We start from the raw sequence: 25694 nt of genomic DNA, 5'->3' as shown, positions 1-25694 counted from the left end.
TGTTCCTTCAAGGAGTATAGAGTTATAGGCGAGCGGTCATCCTTCACCCAACGTTCACAAGGTTTATTTTTTTCTTTTTTTAACTTGACCCTCAGTAAGAATTACATTGCACGTACTGATCCAATATAGACTTGCACATATATGACGGAAACAAAATTGGCGGAAATTGTTCTTTTCCTTAGGGCGTTCAAGTCACTCTGATATGTTCTGTTTTACTTCAATAAGATGCTGTTCAACACCCGTTGGAGTGATTGCACCCCTCAATAATTGGTCACTTTGGTTTGAGGAACTCCACCTGCCCTAATGGAAACTTCAACGAGCCCTGGATCCCTTCCTTTCCCTCTCTGGGCCCAAGCTTGGACTCTTAAGTCCCACAGAGCAAGAATGGTAAACGTGCTATTCAACATTGTACACATAGCTCCTCTGTCATAGTGCCGAACATATAGCAGGTACTCCCTACATATCTGCTGAGTAAATAAATGGAACCCAACAAATTGCTACCATCAAGTCCTGCTGGTTTTTATCTCCTCAGATCTAGGTCTTCTCTATCTCTGTTCCTTCCAGCCTACATCTGACCCCATAGCTTCCAAATGGACAAGAAGTTTCCTGAAGGGTCACTTGGCCTCATTTTAAGTCCATCTTTCAGCCACCAGTACCATTCACCTGAGATGAGATTCTGACACTCAGGCCAAGCTGTTGCCTCTATGTCTTTGGGCATGTTGTTCACTCACCTAGAAGGCTCTCACCTCACTGCTTCACTTGGATATAATCCCTAATTAACCTTCAAGCCTCTGCCCAGGCATAGTCTCCTGCAGGAGACTCTTCCCTGAGGCTGGCACCAGTCTGTGTTCACATCCCAACTCTGTCACTCTCTGTGTGACCTTGGATTCGTTTCTTAACATCCCTGTGCTTCAGTCTCCCTATCTGCAACATAAAGATGGTAGTAGCACACACGTCATGGGTTGTTGTGAAGTTGGATTAATTGTAAAACGGTTTGAACAGTGCCCACTGGAGTTTTCTTTTTTTTTTTTTTTTTTATTTGCGGTACGCGCGCCTCTCACTGTTGTGGCCTCTCCCGTTGCGGAGCACGGGCTCCGGACGCGCAGGCTCAGCGGCCATGGCTCACGGGCCCAGCCGCTCCGCGGCATGTGGGATCCTCCCGGACCGGGGCACGAACCCGCGCCCCCTGCATCGGCAGGCGGACTCTCAACCACTGCGCCACCAGGGAAGCCCTTGAGTTATCTTTTTATCCTCATCACCTGCCACTATATTCCTTTCCTGTAGTAGATAAGCCTTAGAAGAAACTCTCCCTTATCTCCTATTCTCTCCCACTTTGAGTAGGGTCAAGTGATTTGAATGCTGAGGGGAAAAATAATATGCCATCTGTCATCCTAGGTTTTTTTTTTTCTTCCTGGCCACAGTGCTCGGGATCTTAGTTCCCTGGCCAGGGATCGAACCCGTGCCCCCTGTAGTAGAAGCTCAGAGTCTTAACCACTGGACCGCCAGGGAATTCCCTGTCATGCTAGTGGTTCTGAGAGCCTTTTGTCTGGAGAGGGAGGGAGTTGAAACCCAGGTCTGACCTGCCTAAGGTGGGACACCTATTGGTGGTGTTTGTTAGAAAACTAGCAAGTAAACTCCCATATACAATCTGGGAACCATCCTGGAGGTCATGACTGACCCTGAGAAGCCACGGGGAAAATGAGCCATGAGGACTGGAACTGAGTTTCAAGACTGGAATACTTCCCCATCTCTGAATGCAGGTTCTCCCCTGCACATGGAAGAGGGTGGGCAAAGAGCTGGCGAGCAGACCAAGGGACGAGGGGGCTGCTTATAAAAGCAAGTTCCTGCTTGCCCCAGGGAGCAGAGCCCAGGTGGGAAGGAGAGCTGGAGAAAGAGCAAGGGGGAATGGGTGGAAGAAGATGGTGAGAGAAGGCTTGTGGGATCATCCTGAAGGAACTGTTGAGACTTAAAAGGAACATAGAGTGGACACCCATTATCAAGAATACCTAGGTGAATAAAGACCTGTAAAGTTCAATACCTATTTTATCTTCTTTTTCCTCTGAATTACGTCTCCTCAAATCCAAGTGACAGCTGGGAGAGGGGCTTTGCTTAGATTCCCTCCGGCTGTGAGGCTTAGCTGTTATTTATCAGGGTATACGGGAGGCTTGGTTTTAAGCCCTCTTGCAAATTCCGCACCCTCAGCAACGAGGCACACTCTTGTATTCATAGGAAGACTGCTAGCCTTCTCCTGAACTCAGCTGGGAGCTGTGGGCTGTTGGAGTAGACCATTCGGCACACACAGGGCCTCAGGTGCCATTGTCCCAGGGGCACTGGGAAAACAGCTGCGGCGGAGGGTACTCAGGAATGAGGGCTCAGCAATGGTGGTGGCTGCCAGCGCATTTTTCTCGGGACTCTGATTTCAGAAAATGTATCCATGGAAACTTACATCAGCCTTTTCAGGCTGAAGAACCCCAGATGATTAAATTCCAGTTTATGGTGAGGCGGCAGCTACCTGTCGCACAGACACTGGGGACCACTTACCAGAGGTATCAGAGAGGCAGTCAGGCACGGGCTTGGTCACCCAGGGGTTGGCAAATCTGGTCCTCGGTTTCTTTTTGTAAGGCCCAAGAGCAAGGAACAATTTTTAAATTTTAAAGGGGTTGTAAAAATAGAAAACAAAGGTGAATATTAGGACAGAGACTGTATGTGGCCATAAAAGTCCAAAATATCTACTACCTGACAGTTTGCAGGAAAAGTTTACTGACCCCTGTGCTAGGAGGCTGGAACGGAGGACCTCCAGAATGCCTTCTGATGTTACAATTCTGGCTTGTTTCTCCCCTCTGGGTTCAAGACGCGGGCTCGTCCCCAGCACCCTAGCACTCTCTCCTCCCAGTCAGATTCCAGAGGTCCTGGCTGGACAGAGTGAGTATGACCAGTGGGTCAGCCTTGCTTTTCCTTAAACTCAGGCCCAGCTTCTCCTCTGCCCCTGCTGCAGTGCAGATAGCTCTGGCTTCCTGGGTCTCTTCCCTGTCTTGGCTCTGTCACTGTGGAGCAAAGGTGCCTGGAGGGGCAAGGAAGTTAGAGGAGAAAAAAACGACCAGCCCAGGGCTGGGCCTTCCAGTTGGCCTTTGTCGTATGTTCCCATCTGGCCAGGCCCTGGCTCCCTGGATACGTCCTGCATTATTCATCATGGTACTCATGGCAGGGATGGCCAGGTCTCCAGGATTCTGGAAGGCCCTGGGGGAGGGCAGGCATGGCTGGGACAGTGAGGGTAACTGGGGGAGTGAGGCTGCATCGAAGATGGCTTGTAAGAAAGGCTTGCCATTCGGTGAGTTTGGATTCTAATGGCATTCACTGAATACCCATGATTCATTAATGAATTCCTTCATTCATTTGACACATAATCACAAAGCACCAGGCCACACTGAGCAGCCAGAGATTCTGCTCTGAATGTAGTGGCCCCTGAAAAATTGTGGTTTGGGGCAGGACTCCCGAGTGAGTGGTCAGCATGTGAGATTTGTGCAAAGGGGGGTGCGGAGGATATCAGGGTGGCCTGAGGCCTTGAAGTCTGGACTCTACCCACAGGGTGAGCGAGGGGTGGGTCTTCGGGTGGAGATCCCACAATTCTGAGCCCCAGCCAGCCCGGTCTGGCTGACAGAGGGAAGCAGTTCCCAGGAGAGGTCTGTGGCAGTACCCTCAGGACACAAAGTCAGTGCCCTGCTGACAAGTTTCTCACCTGGTAGGGGTGGCTGAGGAAGGAACCCAGGAGAGAGGCCAGCATCCGGGCTGGTCCAGTTGGGCCCATAGCCCCGGACTTCGGTTGAAACCACTGACAAGCTGCTACTAAGCAGAGAAACAAAAATGAGGGAGGAGTAAAGCCTGGGTTAGGGGAAACTGCCATGCTCTCTGGGCCTGTTCATTCCTCTGTGGAATCAGACTCAGGGCCCCTAGGTTCACCTCCTACCTGGTTGGCAGGTGCTAGTTGAAGCACCTGCCTTTGCTTCAGTTTTTGCAGGTGCACCAGACTTAGACCAATCTGTGTTGGGGAGGGGGTGGGAGGTAAGAGAGAGACACACTTGAGAGAGCTCACAGCCTGGACAGGAAGGACTCTAATGTGAGAGGCCTCAAGACCTCAGCAGAGGGGAGTCACATGACGGGGTGGGGTAGTTAGTGAGAGTGTCAAATTATCAGGGGCTCCTAGAGATGCTTTAGGATCCCTTTAGGTCTTAAATCTATTATTTTATTTTTTTATTTTTATATACTTTTTGTTTCTTTCCCCTAAAATGTATTTTATGGTTCCATGGGCAAAACACTGAACTAGCCTCTAAGGGAAAGATGATTAAAACAAAATAAAGTTGAAGTTGCTCAGTTGCCAAGGATCTCATAATCCAGTCATGGAGCAGGCACTTCCTGAACGTCAGGACGGCGGTGCCATTGGCAGCATAAAGGCTGGTAGGTTCTGCCTGGGGTGCGAAGTTGCGGTGAGGGCTGCTTCAGCAAGGAAGGGTTAGGAAGGGGGAGGAAGGGGCCCCAGGCCAGGGTAGGCGTAGCGGCTGTCTCTTCACCTCAGGCACTTCCGTCTACCAGTCCCCTGGTCCCGGAGCTCCAGGACTTCTTGCAGATGTCGTGTTCTGGTGAGAAGGCAGGAGGCCGAGTGGACAGAGGGTGAGGAAAGCCAGCAGGAAAAGGCCGTGAGGTGCAAAAACTAGGGTTTGCCGATGGATATCCAGGACAGATATTGACCGCTCGGCCTTTGCCCCCTGGTAGTTTCTAAACCAAGTAGCCAATGAGGCTAATGGAAGAGCGAAATGACTGTAGCCTTTGGGTGGCAGGTGCCTGGGGCCCTGCTACTGTCCTATAGGGGCTGTTGTGGGACTGTTCCAGTCCATGGCCTCTCTGCCCCTTTTCCTCATCTGGAGGGATGGTCCTATAATCCCGCGGCCCCAGAGGTATTCAGGGTCCTAGACACAGAGAAGCACAGAACTGGACGGGAACTTCCGGCCCATTCTGCCCAGGGCTTGCACTTATAGAAGCCGGACCCTCTATCTAAGGCTCCCTGAATATTCAATGCCCTTGCATCAAAGAAGCCATGCAGGGCTTCCCTGGTGGCGCAGTGGTTGAGAGTCCGCCTGCCGATGCAGGGGACACGGGTTCGTGCCCCGGTCCGGGAAGATCCCACATGCTGCCGAGCAGCTAGGCCCGTGAGCCATGGCCGCTGAGCCTGCGCGTCCAGAGCCTGTGCTCCGCAACGCGAGAGGCCACAACAGTGAAAGGCCCGCGTACCGCAAAAAAAAAAAAAGAAGCCATGCAAGTTGCCAGTCTAAGGTCTACACTTGGCTGGGCAGGACCAAAGCTGAGGAGGTGGGTCTGGGAGGTGTGTAGAGGAGCCTGAAGCCTTGGTGATATGTGTAGGATACAGAAAGGTGACACAGCTGTACCAATTCAGAGAGAATGACTGGCCAGAAGCCTCCTCCAATCTGCTTCTCCCCAAACACACACTCTGCCTCTACCCCTTCCCCAGGGAAGAATGTTTCACTTCTGCTCAGGAGGACCTAAGTGCATCCAGGGCTGAGGGAACCTTGAGGGTCCACCTGGGCACTTGTGCCTCCTATCTGTAGGGGCCAGACCTGCCCTGTTTCCTAACTTGTCTCACCATACAGTCAGACAACTGTAAAAATAAAACATGTTTATTGCTGCAAAACCTTATTAATACAGGTCCATAATCTCTTACCTGAAACCCTTAGGGCCAGATATATTTCAGAATTTAGAATTCTTTGGGCTTTAGAAAGCTACCCAGGTATGGATGCTGAATATTACATAATACTACCAGAGGGGTCTGGGGTGACACCCCATAATCCCCCAGATCAATATTTCTGTGGAAAATTGTGAAAAGGCGCACTAGAGGAATAAACGAGCATGAATAACACTTTTTTGGGGGGGCCACACCACACGACATATGGGATCTTAGTTCCCCGACCAGGGATCCAACCCACGCCCCCTGCAGTGGAAGCACAGAACCTGACTTCACTTTAAGGTTTTTTTTTGTTTGTTTGTTTTTCCTCCCACCTCTCTCCCAGGTCAGTTTTTTTTTTTTTTTTAGTTTTAGTTTAATATTTATTTATTTATTTTTGGCTGCGTTAGGTCTTAGTTGCGGCACATGGGGTCTTTCCTCGTGGCACACAGGCTTCTCTCTAGTTGTGGTGCGCAGGTTCCAGAGCGAGCAGACTCAGTACTTGTGGCGCACAGGCTCTCTAGTTGTGGCACACGGTCTCAGTAGTTGCGGCTCATGGGCTTAGTTGCCCCGCGGCATGTGGGATCTTCGTTGCCCGACCGGGGATCGAGCCTATGTCCCCTGCATTGGAAGGCGGATTCTCAACCACTGGACCACCAGGGAAGTCCCCCAGGTCAGGTTATGACGACAAAGTTAGGAAGAAACTTCTGGCTTTTGGCGGTTTTTTTTTTGGATTTCAGAATTGCGGGTAAGGGATTGCAGACCTGTACTTGCTTGCCTATTTACAGAATAGCACAGTTGTCATTGAGACTTTTGGTGCAGTGGCCAGACTACCTGGCCTCACATCCCAGCTCTGGCATGAACCAGCTGTGGGACCCTGGGCCTCAGTTTCCTCACCTGTAGCACAGGAGTATTAATTATCCCGCACAGGTGCGCTTTGAGGATTAAACAGCTTAGTATACAGTGCAGTGCTTAGAACCCTGCTTAGCATCTGGTTTGCTCAGCATATACGGAACATGACATCATCACTGAGAAGGACAGACATTTAAGACACGTCTTCAGGACAATCGGATAATTACAAGCTCACTGCTGGGGCCCTGCAGGCCACCAGGGCAGGCTGAATCTTTTTCTAGTATTAGTCGTTCACATCCTCAGGCTCGGAGCCTCCCAGGGCTGCAGACACGGAGGTTTCAAAAGTCCCCACGGGAGGCTCTGTCACACCTTGGGGTCAGCTGAAGGGGAGGCAGAGGGTGCCCTGGGAGGGGTCTGGCCTTGTGTCCTTTATGAGCACTCCCTCTCTCTGCCAGGGCTCTGGAGTCCCAGCCCCTTAGCACATCAAATGGCCGTGAGACTGGATTCTTGTTCACAGAGGAGACATGGGGTTTCTGCTCCACTGAAGATGCAAAGGTGAGGCTGGGCCTTCTCCAGACATATCCTTCACAAGCATTTCCACGGGACACAGCGAAAAGGGGTCTTTCCCTTCTTGTAAAAGTAACACGTGCTTATTGTAAAAATTCAAATCATTCAAAAGGACAGGAAATAATGGAAAATATGGCCTGTGTTGTTTCTCATCCTCCAGCTGCCTGGGACCAACGAACAGGCCCCCAGGCACCTGTCTCTCTGAGCTTCTCCTCATATACACAAGGACACCCACACACCACATATACACTCACCCTCACATACACCCTATATCCTCTCACCCTCACACATACACAGCCACACACCCTCACATACACATGTTCCCACCCTTGCCGCCTCCCCTACACCCTCACAGCCCCAACACTCTAATCTTCCCAAAAGCGGATCAGACATACATAAAAGAACACACTTATAAATGAGGCAGGCATTCAGCCATTTCTTCCTGACGCTAGCAGGTGCATGAAGGATGCTGCCCCTGTAACTCTTTGACTATTCTGGTTCTTCCCTGACTGCCCAGACCCTTGGTTTTCACGTTCGGGAAGTGGGAATGAGAATAACATAGCCAAACTCTCATAGGGTGCCTGAGAAGCTCAAGTAGGATTTACACTTAACATGAAACCATTTTGCAAGTTGTCAAGTGTAAAACAATCTGAGGAATTACTACTGCCCTTCTCCCCATCCCCGAAACAGGAAATAATTAGACTTTTAAAAGGACTTCAGGAAGATGGCAAAGCCATCCTAGTGGTACAGACCACTTGTAACAAGACTGATAGGGGTGAGGACGCCTCAGTTTTGGGGTGGGGTGGGCCCTTCACAGTCAGATTTCATACCAGCCAGCCAGTGCCGGGGGCCTTCAGGTCCCCAAACACCCCACAAAACACCTCCTTGATCTGTGACGGTGACCTTCTGTCAGCAGATGAGTGGAGTAGCCCCTGCTCTTGCTGGGCTTTGGGAATTATGGGGGTCCTCTCCACCTGCAGGGAGAAAGGAGGGAGGTGACCCCGGCTCCAGGATGGTGGGATGGGGCAGGAGGCTGAGGCCAGGGAAAGCACCCACCCCATGCCCCGCCCCCATCCTGAATTCCAAGGCATCCCCGCCATGCTTGAGAACACCTGGGACTTCCTCTCCCCAACCGGTCCATCCCACAGTCACCTGGGGCTTGCTCGTAAGATTCCTTATTCCTGGCTGTGGGGAAAGAGAACACAAGAGAGGAGGCGGGTGGTGTGTCCCCACCTTCTCCCTCCCGCTCCCGCTCTGGGCCCTTCCCAAAGTCAGGCCCAGTGGTCTCCCCTGACTGTGGGATCTGCAGGGTCCTCGGGGTGGTATGCAGCTGTGGGGTGGGGACGTTTGGGCTTTTCCACAGGTGGGGGACAGGGGGCAGGACCTCAGCAGTAGTTGCTGCTCCCCAGGAGGGAACAGTTCTAGCTGCAGGGATGGGAGCACAGTATTCTTCCCCATAAGGCTGGACCAGCCAGAGGGCCTACCACTCCTTTGTTTCTTCCCCACCTACCTTGAATGCACTTGGTCAAGGTCACACCACCAACCACCACCAGCAAGACCAGGACGAGGGAGATAACCATGGCAGTAAGTCCAGGATGAGAGGACTCTAAGAAAAGACAGAGAAAAGGGCCCCCCCCACCCCCAGTCCATGGGACTGTCTCCAGGTGCCCTGGGCCCTCCCCAGCCCCTCCTCACCCGCTCCGGGCCAAGCCCCAGCTCCTCACCCCAGGACACAGTGAACGTGTGGTTCAGGCTGGAGTGCTGCACGCGGCAGGTGTACTGGGCCTTTTTCCCCGCCGGCACCCACGCAGCCGCCCACGTCTGATAGGTGCCGTCCCCACTGGGGCGTGTCTCCGCATACTCGGAGTCCAGTTCCTTCTCCCCCAGCCACCAGCTCAGCAAGATGTTGTGTGGATAGAAGCCCAGGGCCCAGCACCTCAGGATGGTGCCGCCATCCTTGGCCGAGTGCTCTGTTATCCGCACTGTGGGTGGCTCTGCAGGGAGAGGGGGAGCGAGGAAGGCTGGTTAGTGCCTGCGCTCTGCCCATCCCTCATGCTTAATCCCGGGCTCCTCCCGCATCCTCCAGGGTGGAGGACAAGGAAATAGGGACAGGGTCTCTCTCCAGGGGAGGCACCCAATTACTGCTGCAAGCAGGGACAACCCATTGCCCACCATTCCAGAGGGGCACTGTCCCGGGAACTTCCATGAGGGGGATATGACTTCCTGCCCCCAACCTCCAAGGAGGGTCCTGGGTGGGGCTGTTGGGCCCTAGACTGACCCTCCCCCTTCTCCCTACAGAGACTCTAGGGTTTTCTCAGAGGCTTGACATACTTCCCCCTGTGACTTCCTGCATACAGGAGGTGCCTAATAAGACTTTGTTAAATGAGGGCAAGAAGGATGATACTTCTCTGACCCTATAATGAGAATGGTTATGACTGTGGGCTCCGGAGCTGGACATCCTGGCCATGAAGCCCAGTCTGACTCTGGTCCACAGCCCTCTGCCAGCGCTCAGGGCCTTCCTTCATCATTCCTTCCGCTCAGAGTTCGAGTTCCAAATGACGTAATTCAGGGTTGATAGTTCATTTTCTGTATCCACTTCCCTGGGCCACGGGATGCCCAAGCATTTGGTCCAACATCTTTCTGGGTGTGTGATGGTGTTTCTGGGTGGTATTAACATTTGAATCAGTGGGCTCAGTAAAGCAGATTGCCTTCTGCAATGTGCGTGAGCCCATTCACTGAGCTGAAGATCTGAACGGGACAAGGAGGCTGAGTAATAGGGAGCTCCTCTAGCCTGACTACTGAGCTGGAACACGGGTCTCTCCTGCCTTGAGACTCAAAAAATGAAACACTGGGCTTCCCTGGTGGCGCAGTGGTTGAGAGTCCGCCTGCCGATGCAGGGGACGTGGGTTCGTGCCCCGGTCCGGGAAGATCCCACATGCCGCGGAGCGGCTGGCCCCGTGAGCCATGGCCGCTGAGCCTGCGCATCCGGAGCCTGAGCTCCGCAACAGGAGAGGCCACGACAGTGAGAGGCCCGCGTACCGCAAAAAAAAAAGGAACACTGACTCTTCTTGGGTCTTGAACTTTCCAGCATTCGGACTGGAACTACACATTGGTTCTCCTGGTTCTCAGGCCTTTGGTCTCAGACTGGAACTGCAACATCAGCTCTTCCTGGGTCTCCAGCTTCCTGACCGCAGATCTTGGAACTTCTCTACCTCCATAGTCATGTGACCCAACTCCTTAGAACACATCTCTTTTTTCCTCTCTCTGTGCATCCTGTGGGTTCTGTTTCTGTGGAGAATCCTGACTAATCTACCAGGTGAAGGACATAGGACAACACCTGGTGCTGAACGAGAGTCCCACACTACTTATTTAACGCACACCAATATGTTTGCTTTGGGGAGGCAGCAGGTATTATTACCATCCTCATGATACTGATGAGGAAACTGAGGCACAGAGAGGGCAAGTAACTTGCCCAAGGTCACACAGCCAGCAAATCCTGGAGCTGAGCTGTGTATCTAGAGGCTAGGCTCCAGTGCCTGAGCCCTGAACCACCACGCTCTGCTCTCATAATCACATCTTCTGCTCCTGATGTTACCTGTCCTGTCCTCCCTTTGAGGAATATCCTCCCCATTACCTCAACTGATTCACATCCCGCTGCTCAATCACCAGACGGTGTGCTGGGTGCTCTGATCAGCCCCACCCCCAGCAGCCTCCCTGACCACCACAGCCGCGAGGCTTTCACCCTCGGCACCCCAAAGCACCCACCTTCCCTAGTGTCCATCCCAGCCCTTGTGTCACCAGCCCTGCTGACTGGGTTCAGGAGAAGTTTGCGATGCACCTGGAGTCTGGGAAGCATATTTAGCATGAGGGGTATGAGGGAGGAGAGGGGCAGAGGGCTTCAGTTTCCCTGGCAGTCCCCAGTGGTCCAGGGAGTGGTGAGGGATGCTATCCCCTGGGGCCTGGGGTCTGTTTCCCAAGGAGCAGAGCCAAAGGATGTTAAACCCCAAAAGGATTTTATGAGCACCTAGTTTAACCCACTCGCTCTGTAGATGAACAAAATGAGGCCCAGAATAAGGGGGTTTATTCTCCAAGACCACACTGGGACAGTGGAGACTCCAGAACTCCCCACTCCACCTCACTTGAAGGCCTGTGGTCTGGGCTTTCTTCCTCCTCTGCAGGAAAAAGCTGTTGGCTAGCTGGCCATCTTTCTGGGTCCCAGTGGGCTTGTCTGAGCCAGGGGGACACTGCCTGCTTCCTCACCACCCCCCCCCCCCAAAGGCTTCTCTGTCAAATGGGATGGCTCTCGAGAATGGGAGCATGGGGCCATTCTGCATTGCCACAGGGTGGGCCTTACCTCTCCGGCTGAATCTCTGGCCTCCCAGCTCCAGGTATCTGTGCAGAGAGGCAAGGCAGGGGCCTTCCAGGTAGGCCTTGTCGTACTCTGCGTAGCAGCGCTCTGTCTCCCACCAGTGCTTGGTCCGCATGGCCACGGGCTCAGCTGACACCCAGCTCAGGGTTTCCAGGTCCAGCGACAGGTGGTCCTGCCCATCGTAGCCAAACTGCCAGAAGCCCCTGTAGCGGCCGTCTTCCTGGATCTCACAGCCGAACATGCGCTGAGTGCTGTGCATCCCTGTGTGTGCAGGTAAGAAGGCTTTGGTTAGTGGTGGCCGGGGGTGTCAAGTCCCTGAGAGGCACGGAGAAGCCCACCACCCAGAGGGGCCTCCAAAGGGTGGAGGGACAGGGTGTCAGCATTTAAAAAACAAAAACTAAAACTAAAACTGGGGCTTCCCTGTGGCGCAGTGGTTAAAAATCCGTCTGCCAGTGCAGGGGACACGGGTTCTAACCCTGGTCTGGGAAGATCCCACATGCCACGGAGCAACGAAGCCTGTGCACCACAACTATTGAGCCTGCACTCCAGAGCCCGTGAGCCACAACTACTGAAGCCCGTGTGCCTAGAGCCCATGCTCTGCAACAAGAGAAGCCACCGCAGTGAGAAGCCCGTGCACCGCAGCGAAGAGTAGCCCCCGCTTGCCGCAACTAGAGAAAGCCCACGCGCAGAACCGAAGACCCAATGCAGCCAAAAATAAATAAATAAAATAAATAAGTTTATCTAAAAAAATCTCCCAAGTAATTTTGATAAGCAGCCTGGGCTGAGAAACCTGCTGGGCCTCTCATGTGGGACGAACACTCAAGTTCATATTTAGACACATCCTTATTTCATATCCCACACTACTTATGGGTGTATAATGTCCTCAGTGCTAAGACTATGTCATGCCATGCTTATCCCGGGGGCCCTGGGCTGGTGCACAGCCCTTCCCAGGCTCAGTCCTTTATATCTACTCTTTCTTTTTTTTTTTGCGATATGCGGGCCTCTCACTGCTGTGGCCTCTCCCGTTGCGGAGCACAGGCTCCGGATGCGCAGGCTCAGCGGCCATGGCTCAAGGGCCCAGCCGCTCCGCGGCATGTGGGATCTTCCCAGACCGGGGCACGAACCCGTGTCCCCTGCATCGGCAGGCGGACTCTCAACCACTGTGCCACCAGGGAAGCCCTATATCTATTCTTTCTGAGGCCTCTGGGGACCCGAGGCTTTTAGTCTGGTCATTTGGGTGTGTCTGGCCACAGAGCAGGAGGGTGTTGTGTGAACGAGCTGTGCTCCATAAGCGCTTTATGGAGAATTAGCAGCAGCCTTGGTGGTAGCTGTAAGCTCGCTGTCGCTGAGATGGGGAAGCTGAGATGGCATCTTGAGGACCTGGGGTGGGCAGGTGTGATTTGAGGGTGGTGCGTGAGGCAGGGAAAAGCCTCTCCCAGAATGCTGAGGTCCAGAACCCTGGGTAGCCGAGGGGAGGGGGGAGATATCATGGGCCCTGTTCTCCTGTGGATGCTTGCTGCACTGGCCTGTGGGGGAAGGAGACTGAGAAGAGCCAAGTATCAGAAGCTTGTCCCACACCCTATGACGGGCATGGCTGCCTCGAGGGTCAGCGTGCAGAGCGTGAAGCACGGGGAGTCCGCCCAACGCACCACTGCTGTGGTTGTGGTAGCCCATCACCGTCCACATCTCCACCTGCTGCACCTCCGCCCATTTCTCCTGCTTCCTGGTCTCCGTCTCCCAGTACTGGGCATCCATTGGCGTCATCCATGGGGCCTGGGACTCAGCCTTGCCCACACGACTGTCAAACCGGATGAAGGGCTGGTCGTCCACGTAGCCTACAGCCAGAAACTTAGGGAGGCTTGGGCCTGGCTCTGATAGGGTCAGGTAGTAGTAGTGGAGCGAGTGTGTCCCTGTGGAAAAACAGACCGGTCTCAGGCTCACATGGACTGCCTGGGTCTGCACTGGGTGGGGGTCGGGGGGGGGTGGTCAGTGTGCTGGGTAGGGTTGGCAGTGGAAACGTATCCAGAGAATTCGTTATCAGCAAGAACTGGGAATTTCAGTGGAAAATATAAGGGCATCCAAAGAGTTTAAATATAGACAGAATCAGTCAAACACTGAGAACGAAGTTCATGCATTAAGGCTTATGGATTTTCTTCCCAGAAAGTTTCTCAGCTCTTCACTCAGGGCCTACTTACTCATACTTTATACTCATCTCTAATAAGTATGATTGTCTGGTTTCCCATTTCAAATTAAAAAGATTTCTTTTTAAGAGTTGGTTGTTTGGAAGCTTAATGTATGTGGAATTATTCATTGCCCAGACATACCTGGGAAAGGTTGGCCATCATTCTTAGCTTGAATCACTGCCGCCAAGCTGGTGGCATCTTGACTCCATTCCCCACTCCCTCCTGCTCCCACAGCAGACGCTACTAGTCAATCTCTTTTCTCTTTGAGTCCAAATGCTGCCTCTCTACTATGTCTCCAAAAGCGCCAACTCATCAATTAAACGTGGTGCTGGAGATGAAATCTACTTAGCAGCCAGTCCTGACTCAAGCTATTAAAACAAACGCTGTATCTTAAGAAACTCAGGCCACATTTCTCAGAGATATCCCTGGCTTACTCTCTTACCTAATTTTTTAAAAACTTCTTGCTCAGAAGTTTTTATCCCTCAACACTCCTGTCTCTCAACACTCCTGTCTCTGTTATTTTTCTCCATAGCACTACACTTCCTAGAGAATATGCACTTTGTTTGTCTTGTTAATGGTCTGTCTCTCCTCTGCCATGTCAGCTCCCTAAGGGCAGCGATTCCTGTATGGATTGTTCTGTTTCCCCAGCACCTAGATTAGCTTCTGGCACACAGTAGGTGCTCGATGGTTGAACATTCAAGTGAGAAAGGAGAAGTCAAACACATCTCCCCACTCACAGCTCTTTTTTTACTGCCTTCTTGTTATTTCAGGCCACACCAAACTCCGCCCAGGCCCTCTGCACCTGCTGTTTCTTCTGCCCTGGGCACTCCCCTCTCTGTTTTCTCTCAGCCAGTTTCCTCATTCCTCAGGTTGCAGTAAGGTGCCTCCTCCTCCAGGAAGTCCTCCTGATTTCAGCCTGATGTCCCTCAGAGGGGTCTCAATAGTGTCCTGTGCTCCCTGTGAAACTGGGGACTCCATGAGGGTGGGCAATACATCTGACTCTGTCATCGCTGTTTCCCCAGGGCCTAGCAGCACAGCTGGCACACAGTGAGCACTTACTTCTGGCCTTTGTTGAACTGGACAAAAAATAAGAACATGAATCGCAATGACAATAATCACAGCTGCCATTTTTGGAATGACCACTGTGTGCACTGGTTTAACGGCTCCTCACTCACTGTCTCAGTTGATCTTTACAATAAACCTAAGAGGTCAGTGTGGTTGGCCCCATTTTACAGATAAAGGAACCGAGGTCCAGGGGAGGCCACGTATAGCACTCAAAGGCATGCACTAGAAAGAGGGCAGCCCAGATTCTCTCCCCAGGGTTCGCTGCCTTTTTCTATGCTGAGGAAAGAGGTGTTCTCACGGCTGGAGAAACCTCCTCATGGGAGGCAAGAGGGGTCCATGTTAGGAGTGTTTGAGTGAAGGGTTAACATCGGGTCTGGGCTGGTGTGGGCCTCCTGGGAAATGCCTGGAGTCTCTCTCACGGTGCTGTTTGCTTGCACACCATTGAGTTAAGATCAGTGTGGGGTGCTCCTGTGCTGGCAGCTGTGAACAGGCACAAAGGCGTTGGGGAGAACAGAGGCTACGGTTTCTCTGTGTCAAGGTGACCCACCCACTCCTTGGCTCTGATCTGCAGCAGCTCTACCTGCCCTGGAAGTGAGGGAGGGCAAAGATCCTGTGTCTTTGGGTAGCTGCTGGCCTCCTGGGTGGTGAGGAAGCCATGCCAGCTGGGCTTCCTGTCCTGCCTCTGTCTCCACAGCTCAGGAAGCATAGTGTGGTAGGCTGAATAATGGCCCCCCAAGATATCCCTGGAACCTTTGAATGTTACCTTATATGGCAACAGGAGTTTTGCAGATGAAATTAACGATCTTGAGATGGAGAGATTATCCTGGATTGTCTAGGCAGGCCCTAATGTGTCCTTAGAAGAGGGAGGCGGAGGGAGAGTCCATGACGTCAGAGGAGAAGGTGATGTGAAGATGGAGAAGAGAAAGATGCAGGAAGGCACCACGTGCCAAGAAATGCAGCTCTAGAAGCTGGAAGAGGCAAGGAAACAGATTCTCCACTACAGCCTCTTTAGGGAGCTGGCCCTGCCAACACCTTGATTTCAGCCCAGTGAAACCCATTTTGGACTTCTGACCTCCAGAACTGAAATAGAATAAATGTGTAGCTCTTAGCCACCAAGCTGTGGTCATCTGTTACAGCAGCTACAGGAAACAAATAGTATTCGACTGAAGCCCATTAGGTCCTGAGAGTTTGGTGGCCAGTGAGTCCTGGGGCCGGGGGAGGGTAGTGGAGGGGGGAGGGAGAGAGAGAGGGAGGAGAATGCACCATCTGGGAGCAAGGACATCCTCTGAAAGCTGCGCCAAAGACTGAGGGACACAGAAGTAGAGGCCCAGGAACCCTGGTGCTCCCATCACCTAAGCAAAGAGGCCGTGAAGGGGCTGATGTGCTCTTCCCCAGGTGTGGAAAATGCAGGAAAGAGCACGCGATCCTGAGGTCAGGCCTGATGGGAAAGGGAGCAACACACACCTGGTCGTTCTGTTAGGGCAGGTGCACGACCTTGCTTACTATGTAATGTTACTATTTATTAATGTTAACTGCTTTAGTGGCCAGTTATTTTTGGTTAAAATGAAGGGAAGTCGATCAATATATATACATATATTTTAAAATTTACGAAACACTTTTAAAGCACTTAGGGGCTGGCCCTGTCCTGAGCACTTTATAAGATGTTGGCCAGGTCACCCTCATAACAACTTTATCAGGAGGGTACTATTGTACCTATCTATGACATATGGGGAAACTGAGCCACAGGGAGGCAAAGCCACCTGCAAAGCTCACACCAGTAGTGAAAGGCAGGAACAGATTGTGCACCCAGATTCTCAAGGTGATCCTTGGCTTGCACCCGCCCTTTAGTGAACCCACTTCTGGGTGACACTGAGTGGCTGGGGACACATGAGAAGGCCCCTCCCCATGGCATCTCTCCACTCTCTGCCCTCCCAAGACACCATCCTGGCTGCAATTTAAGATGGCTCAGCTCTGCTCATCCTGGCAGCCTAGATCATATGGCCCAGTAGGGCCCACCCTGCCGCCCCACTCAGCAAGTACTTTCTGAGCACCTACCGTTTGGCTATCTCCGAGGCCTTGGGGAGGCTGGGATAACCCAAAGAGCCCCAAGTGCCTGCTGTCAGGAAGCTTACATGAATGTAGGATAAGCAAGATAAAGGAGTAAAAGGTATGGTAGGCTGGATAGTGATAAGTGCTGAGGGAAAAAAATAAAGCAGAGACATACAAAATGTCAGGGGAGGAGTTGAAAATTTTAGATCGAATGGGCAGGGAAGGCCTTCCCAGAAAGGAAACTATTAAAGAACTCAAGGAACCAGCATGTAAAGATCTGGGAGACAGAATTCCAGGTCTGCAGAGGGAAAAGTCAGTGCAAAGGTCCTGAGGCAGGGGCATGCTTGGGGTGTTCTGAGGCTGCTGCAAGAATGCAGGGGAAAAATAAAATGGTGGTGTGATTCAGTGTAGTAGGTGAAAGAAGGGGCTGAATTCTGAATCCTTCCCAGGCTTGTCCAGATGGTGTCTGGAATGGCCTGGATATAGCCCTCTGGCCTAGCCCTCCCTGACACGAGGGCTCTGGTTCCTGGCATCTGCTCTGCCCTGGACTGCTTCACCATGGCCTACATCCCGGCATCTGGTACCCATCCTGAGAGTCAAGGACCTGCTTTTAGGGCAAGTTCGTGATTGTGACCCCCTCAGCTGACTTCCAGGTACCGCCTCCCATGTATCCAGGGAGGGGCCTGCCATCCCTTCCTCTCTGAAAATCCCACTGCTCTCTGCTCTGCCTGCCAGATGGTCTTGAGAGCCCAGCCGGCTCTCTGCAGGGGCTCACACCCTGCCCATTCCCATCTTTTCCCCAGGAGGACCGTCTCAGCTGGGACTACATTCCCACTTGCTAACTGGGCTCAGGAGGGATCATCATGACTTGGGCTGCAGCCCAGAGTGTGGCAAAAGAAGCCGAAGGAGGCCATCTCCTGGCTTTGGAGGTGATACCACCTGCCAGGCTGGGGGGTCAGTGCCACGCACTGTGGGACCATGGCAGGAGGAAGTGGGGGACACACAGCAGGCATCCAGGGGGATCTGCTCCCGCTGTGACATGGCCTAAGGAAGTGGCTACATGCCCATCGTTGCTTCAGGGCCTGTTTGTATCATCAGCTCCCCACCCCCGACCCCCTCCACTGCCACTTCCGGGTCACTGGGCCATGTGGCCAGCCCCCAACAAGGAGCAGTCCTGCACCCGCTTTGGCCCAGCCTTTTACCTTCTCCTCTGACTGTGGTGAAGGAGGGAGAAGGCCAGCCCCTTTCCCACTCTGCCCAGGAGACTTTTGTGCATCTGCCTCACTTCCCCCACAATCCACGCAGCACTGCCAGTTCCTAGCTGCGTGGCCTTGAGGAAGTTATTTCACAGCTCCAAGCCTTGGTGTCCTCATCTGTAAGTGGATGCAATTAACTGACCTGCTCCAGGGTGCTAGAGCATTCGGTGAGATAATGAAAATAAGGAAGAAGTACAGGCATGGAGACCTCATCTTCTTAGTCTTAGAGCTTTCCTATTCTGAAGGGAGAGGTGGCCGTGGGAAGAAGAGAGCTGGAGTCGGGGGTGGGGAAAGATGACTGAGTGAGGGGCCAGCTCACTGGAGGTCAGGTCTCATCCCCTGGGACACCCTCCAAAGGCTCTGGCCTCTGTGTCCTCTACCCTGGCAGAGTTCCCCCACCCCAAGACAGTCCACCAGATTCCCAGACTGTGCACACGGCCTCCTGCAGACTGGGGGCTCCTGGCCTCCACCATCCTACTCCTTGTTCAGCAGATAGGCACGATCTTACTTGTAGGCCATGGCTTCTTTTCCAACTTCAGGTGTCCCAGTTCTGCCATCACCACCTTTGCCCTGGCCGCCGGGCTATCGGCCACCAAGGGCAGCCCCCAGGGACTCTCTGCAAGGGAGACATGGAAAAGGGAAGTATGAATCTCAAGGCATAAACATCCTACGTATCCTTATGTTTGCTGGGAGAGACAGCACGGAGTGACAATGAGAGGCACGTTGAACGGGAAGGAGTGGCTGGAAGCTCCCCCCAGCACCCAGGCACAAAGCCAGCGGGGCTGAGGTCTGGGCCTTGGTGCCAGGTGTGGTTCCTGAGCTTTCCAAGTATTGATTCGTGGTGTTTTCCCTGCATTCCTGTAAGGCAGGTCTTGATTGTTCCCACTTAGAGAGGAGGGAAACCAGGACTGGGCTTTGCTAGAGGTTCTCCATCCGGCTGCCCAACGCTGCTTTGACTATCCTGCCATTGATATGGATTTAGTGGATTTGGGGGTAAGGGAGGGCTGCACACTTGCGGGCGTTGAAAACTCCCAGGTGATTCTCATGTGCTGCCCAGGTACTCCTGGCTCTACCTGGCTCTGCCCTGCCCACCTGCTCAGCTGTGCCAGCCCTGACCTCTCTCCGCTTGCAATATTACTCATTTGACAAACAACTATTGAGCACCTACTACAAGCCAGGCACTGAGCCAGGTGGGGGTGTGTGTGGGGACAGAGAGACAGACATAGCCCCCAGGGAGCTCAGGTCTGGCAGGGAAGGGGACAACTGAGCAATTACACAAGCAGATCCAGTAAGGCCAGTGGGGGCTGACAAGTGTCGGGGAGCAGAAGTACCAGGTGCCGGGGGCATCCTGGGGCAGAAGGGTGCTGAGGTCAGGGGTCTTGTAGGCTGAAACCTGGAGGAGACCTCACCAGTGTGAGTTACCAGGAAGTAGGGTGGGTGAGGAGGGAAGGAAATTTTGGGCTCGTGTGAGTCTAGTGTAGTTTCAGAACTTGCTGCATCAGCCTCACCTGGGGAAATGCAAATTCTTGGGCCCCAGCCCTACTGAGTCAGAAGCTCTGGGGGTGGGTCCTAGCTTTCTGTAGTTCAGCAAGCCCTCTGGGTGATTCTAAGGTTTAAGAACTGCTCTAGGCAAAAGCACTAGCACATGGGAATGCCTGGAATGAAAAAGAGTGTGGTGTGTTCAGGAAAACCAAGGTCAAAGGATGACTACAAATGCAAGAGATGAGTCTGGGGAGGAAAAAAAAAAAAGGGCTAGATTGCCTCTTCGTGCCTCAGTTTCTCCTTGAGGCCAAATTGGGTCAGGTCCTATGGGCTGGAGTTCAAGGGCAAGGTCTGGGCCAGAGAAAGGGTGTGGCTGCGGACAGCAGGGAGGGGACCCTGAATCCCTGGCTTAGATGAACCTGAGATGGAGTGCAGGAAGGGGGAGGCAGAGTAACAAGGGCACGCAGAGTCACATGAGGAGGAGGGTGGAAAAGGGAAGAGGGAGACCAGAAGCAGTCTCAGTGGTCATGGCCCTTGAAGTTCTATAGGGCTCGCCTCTGCAGTCCCGCCCCTAGCCTGCCCTTGATGCTGCTCCTGTCTCGGTGCCCCCTGGTTGCCCAGGCCAGATACCCAGGAGTACGACCCTTACCCTGCTCTCACCCCCACTCCCCAGGCCCTAATTCCAGCTTTGCTGTAGTAACCAGCTTTGTAATCATTTATCTCTACTTAATCTGTCTCTCACAGTTTTGATCCCAAGGGCCACAGATTAGTTCTGCCATCTCCTCTCACCGGGCCAGGACTCCCTGCCTCAGCTTTTGCCTGAGGCAGCATGGGCTCCAGAGCCAGCCTGGAACCCAAATCCTAACGTGCCGTGAGACTCTGTGAGACCCTGGGTAGCCAGTTAACCTCTCTGAGCCTCAGTGTCCCTATCTTTACCATGGGGATAATAATTGAATCCTTGTCATAGGGTGCTGCTATGAGGCTTAGAACTCCCTGCTGCATGACTCATGACATCTGCCCCTTGAAATCCACTTCTTCATTCTCCACCTCCTGCAGGGAAAGCCTGGCACCCAGGAGTGTTTGAGGGGGCTTGCTGGAGATGCCTAGCTACCTCCCTGCCATGTGCCATCTCTTTCCTACAGTTTGGCATGCACCAGGGTCACCCTCCATTCCTTCCCTCCTCCTTGGCTTAGAGACCTGTCCCCCTGGGCCAGCCTTGACCATTCCCCTCACAAGGCTACAGGGTCTATGCACACACACCCATGACCATCCCTGCCATGCAGAACTGGAATCGCCTATGCGCCCCTGTATCACCCCTGGGGGGAGCTGTAAGAAGGATCCTCAGGGGCTGTGTGAACCTGAGAACAGGACTGGTTAGTCTTGGCCGAGAGACACAGTGTAACCAGTCCTGGTTTTCAGGTTCACAGCCCCACTCCCCTGGGGTCCCTGTTCCAGGGACACTGGCCAAACTCGTCCCCATCCCTGGCGCCATTCTCTCCACTGATCTCCTGCCCAGACATCCAGGGTGATTCTCCTTCAAGTGTTTCCCATGGGGAGCTGAGGGCTGAATCCTCCTGGAGATGCATCCTATCGCATTCAGGAGCCTCAACTTGGAGGGAAAAAATAACCTCTTTATTTTCACTAACCTCTAGCTGAAGTTTGGCCTTTCTCCCATGCTGAATGGAGGCAACAGAGCTCAGCAGGATTTGCAGAACCTGTGCTTTGGTCTCTGATAGAAGCCACAGATGTTTTCGAATCACGTGACCGTTGTTGCAGACACCTGGAAATATGCTTTACCCTCACTACTTCCAAATTCTGGGAATTGTTGCTATCTAATGCATTCTTTAATGTGCTAACTTAGAAGCACATATATTACATATCACAAACTTATATTTCTATTTAAATTTTTAGTAGCTTTATAAAAACATAATTGGGTTCCTTTGGAATCCTATGTATTTCATTTTTTGTGTTAAAAACATTCTGAGACAGGGTCCAAGCACAAAAAAGCTAAGAACTCCGACTCTGGGTCCCAGTGCTGCCACCTAGCGCCCGCTCTGGGCCCTATTTTAAATCTGTAAATTGTAAATTTTGTATGTTCTAAGAGCCGAAATGGCTTCTTGGACATGAAGCCCTTGGAACAGAGCCTGGAATAAAGGACATCAGCTATTATTACTGCCATGATGGTGGACACTTCCCGCCTGTGCTAATAAACTTTCGGGCATCTGTGCGGTCAGGGTGGGCGGTGCTCGGTGGGAGCGGTCGGGAATCCCGGGGGAGGTCCGGCCCTGCAGTTCTGCGCGCAGAACGGAAATGGCTAAAGGATGGAAATTCCCCGCTAGGTCAGAAAAATCCTTGTTGCTCCGCATCACCCGCCACCTCAACAAGGGGTTGCCCGGGCAACCCGAGAGAACCTCGCCAAGGAGCCAGGGAGACCTATAGCGATGGGCAGGTGCCTCGCCGAGCTAGCAGGCAGAGGCTGTGCAGGCGGCGCTCAGGTTCCTGCCTCCACGGAGCTTCCCCAGGGCCTTCCTGGAGGACCCAGCCCTGGGAGCTGAGCGCGAGCGGCGTCCTCCAGAGAGGCCAAGGGACCCCCAGGAAGCTGTGGCGTCGGCTGGGTCCCCCGGGGTCCCCACCCTCCTGACCGCTCAGTCCGATCAGGGGTCTGAAATGGGAGGCGGCAAAACAGGGGCCCTGCCTAGCCCGGGGCTCAGCGACCCCTGCGATCTTGGATCAGCTCTCCAATTCACCATCCGGCCCCCTCCCCCAAACCCAGAATAGCTTCCGCGTTCTTGGTGGATCTCTCCTTAGCACCGCCACAGGCGCGAGGCTGGGGGACGATTGGGGGTCCGCCCCGGCTCCCACACCTCTCCGCTCGGTTACCTGCTGCGCCCTCCCGCACCAGTCCCGACAGCAGCAGTAGCAGCAGCAGCGGTGGTGGCGGCGGCGACCGCCGGTCCCGCGCACTCCCGGGACTCTGCGGCCGCCTGATCGGCAGCCTCACGCGCTGCCCCAGGGTGCCGGTCCCGGTGGAGTCCGTCTTCAGCTGTGGGGCAGGGGCCTCGTGCCAACGCCGGCCGCCGGCCGACAGTAGGACGCGTCCCTCGCCGGGGTCCGGGCGGGAGAGCGCTCAGTGTCCCCAGGGCCGCGGCAGCTGCGACCCCGCCCTGGCTCAGGTTCAGGCTCCGGCCGGGCTCTGGCTGTGGCTCCACCGCACGCACCCTGGGGCCCGCCCGCAGGTCCTTGATGGCGCCCTCTGGTGGGCTCGGGAAAAGAAAACATGAAAAAACCCCAATTGTTTGCGGTAATTGACAGCACATATGCTTCTCTGCTGCCTCACGAAACGAGACCACGAGACCAGGCAGTGAAGCTCAAGTTACAGCCATTTGGAAAGTCGGGCGGTGTCTGAGACAACTGTCATGTGATTCGAAAACACCTGTGGTTTCTGTTGGGACCGAGGCAACGGTCCTAACACCACTGAGCTTTGCTACCTCTACTCATCACGGGATGAATGGCTAAATTTCAGCTAGAAGTTAGTGAAAATAAAGGTTATTTTCCCCATCTGGGTTCACAGACCCCCTGAATTCTGACCAGGGATTCCCATGTTCAGGATAATAGTTTTCAGCTGGGCCTTTTCTGATATTTGAAAATTCATAGGAAGAGCTTTGGTGATCCTGATTGGGGCGAGTGAGGGGAGCAATTTACACAACAGAGGGAAAGCCCAGAAGTACAGCTTTGCGCTGTCTTGGGGCCACCACACACATGGTGTCCTGCCAGGCCAACAGGAGAGAAGCCGGATTGTAGCGATCTGAGTCTAGAGCACAACGTTTGTTGAGTTTTAATATTGTCAAAAGAACACAAGGAGGGGAAAGAATAGAGGAAGTTGGGCATCAGAAAAATCTAGTTAATCGAGGGACTTCCCTGGTGGCACAGTGGTGAAGAATTTGCCTGCCAATGCAGGGAACACGGGTTTGAGCCCTGGTCCAGGAAGATCCCACATGCCGCGGAGTAACTAAGCCCGTGCGCCACAACTACTGAGCCCGTGAGCCACAACTACTGAGCCCACGTGTCACAACTACTGAAGCCCGGGCACCTAGAGCCCGTGCTCTGCAACAAGACAATGCAATAAGCCCATGCACTGCAATGAAGAGTAGCCCCCGCTTGCCACAACTAGAGAAAGCCCGCACACAGCAACAAAGACCCAATGCAGCCAAAAATAAATAAATAAAAATAAATAAATTTATGAGAAAAAAATTCTCACCCTTCACAACCTTTGGGTAAGCTTCATCTACCAATAAAGTCTTCACTGCTCTGGCCTGAGAGCTTTGAGGGGAGGAAGGAGGAAGGAAGATGGTAAACAGGGCTCCTTCTGTGGGGGAGTGCTGGCTACCATCACCTAAGAGCAGGAAGGAACCACAAAGTTCTCTGAGCTGGAGCCCTTGCCCTCTCTCACACTTCCCCCACCTTCCAAGGTCTGCTTAGCTCACCTTCAGAGAAAGACAAGGCAAGAGAAGAAATACTAAAAGTTGTCCAGGTCCACAGTCAGGAAGGACACTGGGGCGTGTGTGGTGTGGAAGGAGAGAGGAGTTGAAGTGGATGAGGGCTCCTGGCCAGTGAGGATGTGAAGCTAAAGTGACCATGGTCCTGGCAACCTTATCCTGAGAAACCTGCCTTATGGCAGCAAACCCAAGAAGAGGGTGTTAATGGAGGGGAAGAGAGAGCTACAGGGAGGATGCGGGGTGCTGGAGCTTCCTTCCAGAGAGTCTTTCCATCCACACCTTGGACCAGGAGGAGCCACACGGGGTACCCAGCTTTGATCAAAGGTACCCAGCCTTTGATCCCTTCCAGGATGAGAGGGTGTTTTCCCTGTCCCTGTCCCCGCCCCGGTTTCTGGGGGCAAACCCCGAGCAGCGAATACTTGCACCCCAGGACTTCTGCTCTGGGAACCCAGAGCACCTGGGTTTTCACACTCACCAGCACCCTCCCCTTAGAGCCCCAGATTTCTGTGAGTTGAGGACCCCCTTTACATCTGCTTGAAATGCCTCACCCGGGTAGCCTCTACTGCTGGTAAAATGACTCTTCTATACATCTGATCTTTGAAATTCCGGAAATTCACTAACCACAGAGGTAAACTGTAATCTACCGAGAGTTTAGCAAAGAGTTTTGCTTAGAAGATGTTAAAAAAAGACAAGGAAATGAAGGAAGGCTGATTAGCTGAGATGACACACATTTGAGAGTGCAGGTGCACAGCAGGTGTTCCATCATGTTTGGAGCTGTTTTTTGTTTTGTTTTGCTTGTTTATTTTAAATTGGGGTATAGTTGCTTTACAATGTTGTGTTAGCTTCTGTTGTACAACAAAGTGAATCAGCTATATGTATACATATATCCCCTCCCTGTTGGACCTCCCTCCCACCCCCCCTTACTAGTCCCAGGACAAGACCTGAGTTAAGGCTGCTCTATGCCACCTGCCTCCAGCAACAGGATGGGAAATGGAGGAGGGTCTGGGACTCACATCGGAGGAGGCAGGTTGAGAGAGGCAGCATGGAGCCCAGCTGGGTTAGCAAAATGCACCATGTTTCTGTTCTTCCAGTCAAGGAGGCATTTTGTAAACAGAAGCATCTTGTCCATAAGTGAGACAAGGGGGTGCGTTTGCACCTCCAGGGCAGGTCCTGGCAGCATCTCTCAGCTTGCTCTCCAATCCATTGAGTTCTGGTCACCCAGAGCCACAGCCTCATTTTGAAAGGAGACACAAGAGAAAGACAGTTCCTCACAGCCTCTCTTGTACACTCACACTGGCACTCAGGTAAACTCAGGTGAGTGCCTGTACACTCGAGGGGGAGGAAGATGCCCCCAGAGAGCCCCTGTGTCCTGCTACATCCATTGACAATAATGATGTCACTTTACCTGTGAACGGTGTTTCGCACCTTACTGAACACTTTCGAAATTTCATGTGGTCCTTGTACCAGTGTGGAGGTGCATGCAATTTACCCCCGTTTTCCAAGTGAAGAGATAAAGATGTAGACAGGTGCTGCTAGATGTGGAATCAAGACTCATGTGCCATGTGCACTTGCTCAACGTTAATTTCAAAATTAATTAATTTTCAGCCCTCTCTGTAGGAGGACAGCCTCTGTCCAGGAGATGGT

At 53.0% G+C, this 25694-nt stretch overlaps 1 protein-coding gene across 5 annotated transcripts; it reads right to left on the bottom strand.

Annotated features, from left to right (window-relative positions):
- Window positions 1-62: 62 nt before the first annotated feature.
- On the bottom strand, window positions 63-22771 carry LOC111166690 (BOLA class I histocompatibility antigen, alpha chain BL3-7-like). 5 transcript variants are annotated; one of them, XR_002642664.3, is made up of 10 exons: window positions 22435-22766; window positions 21201-21334; window positions 18581-18688; window positions 13169-13429; window positions 11505-11780; window positions 8875-9144; window positions 8661-8756; window positions 8303-8335; window positions 7981-8124; window positions 63-6352 (listed from the first exon to the last, which is right to left on the bottom strand). XR_002642664.3 is itself a non-coding variant. In XM_022558636.3 (9 exons), exons 3-9 carry the CDS (start codon window positions 18627-18629, stop codon window positions 8060-8062), a joined length of 1050 nt encoding a protein of 349 aa, XP_022414344.2. In that variant the 5' UTR covers window positions 18630-18688; window positions 21201-21334; window positions 22435-22764; the 3' UTR covers window positions 63-8059. The 5 variants fall into 5 exon arrangements, 3 of the variants coding, with proteins under 3 accessions (XP_022414344.2, XP_089761296.1, XP_022414346.2); XR_002642663.3 differs by having other exon boundaries at window positions 63-7213; window positions 22435-22765; XM_022558636.3 differs by having other exon boundaries at window positions 63-8124; window positions 22435-22764.
- Window positions 22772-25694: the final 2923 nt, after the last annotated feature.

This window comes from Delphinapterus leucas, unplaced genomic scaffold (assembly GCF_059928025.1).
Source record: "Delphinapterus leucas isolate spDelLeu-1000000601 "Yukka" unplaced genomic scaffold, BTC_Dleu_Yukka2 spDelLeu_asBTCV2_sq25, whole genome shotgun sequence".
Lineage (NCBI taxonomy): Eukaryota > Metazoa > Chordata > Mammalia > Artiodactyla > Monodontidae > Delphinapterus > Delphinapterus leucas.
Note: the sequence above shows the minus strand (reverse complement) of the source record. Positions and strands in the feature narration are given on the sequence as shown.

What these genes read in the sequence shown, in the direction of transcription:
- LOC111166690 (XM_022558636.3), bottom strand. Translation starts at nt 18,629, where the DNA reads ATGGCAGAACTGGGACACCTGAAGTTGGAAAAGAAGCCATGGCCTACA. An exon ending in CTACCACAACCACAGCAGTG is followed by an intron (nt 11,781 to 13,168) that starts GTGCGTTGGGCG and finishes CTGCACACACAG; the next exon opens with GGATGCACAGCACTCAGCGC. An exon ending in CACGTTCACTGTGTCCTGGG is followed by an intron (nt 8,757 to 8,874) that starts GTGAGGAGCTGG and finishes GTCTTTTCTTAG; the next exon opens with AGTCCTCTCATCCTGGACTT.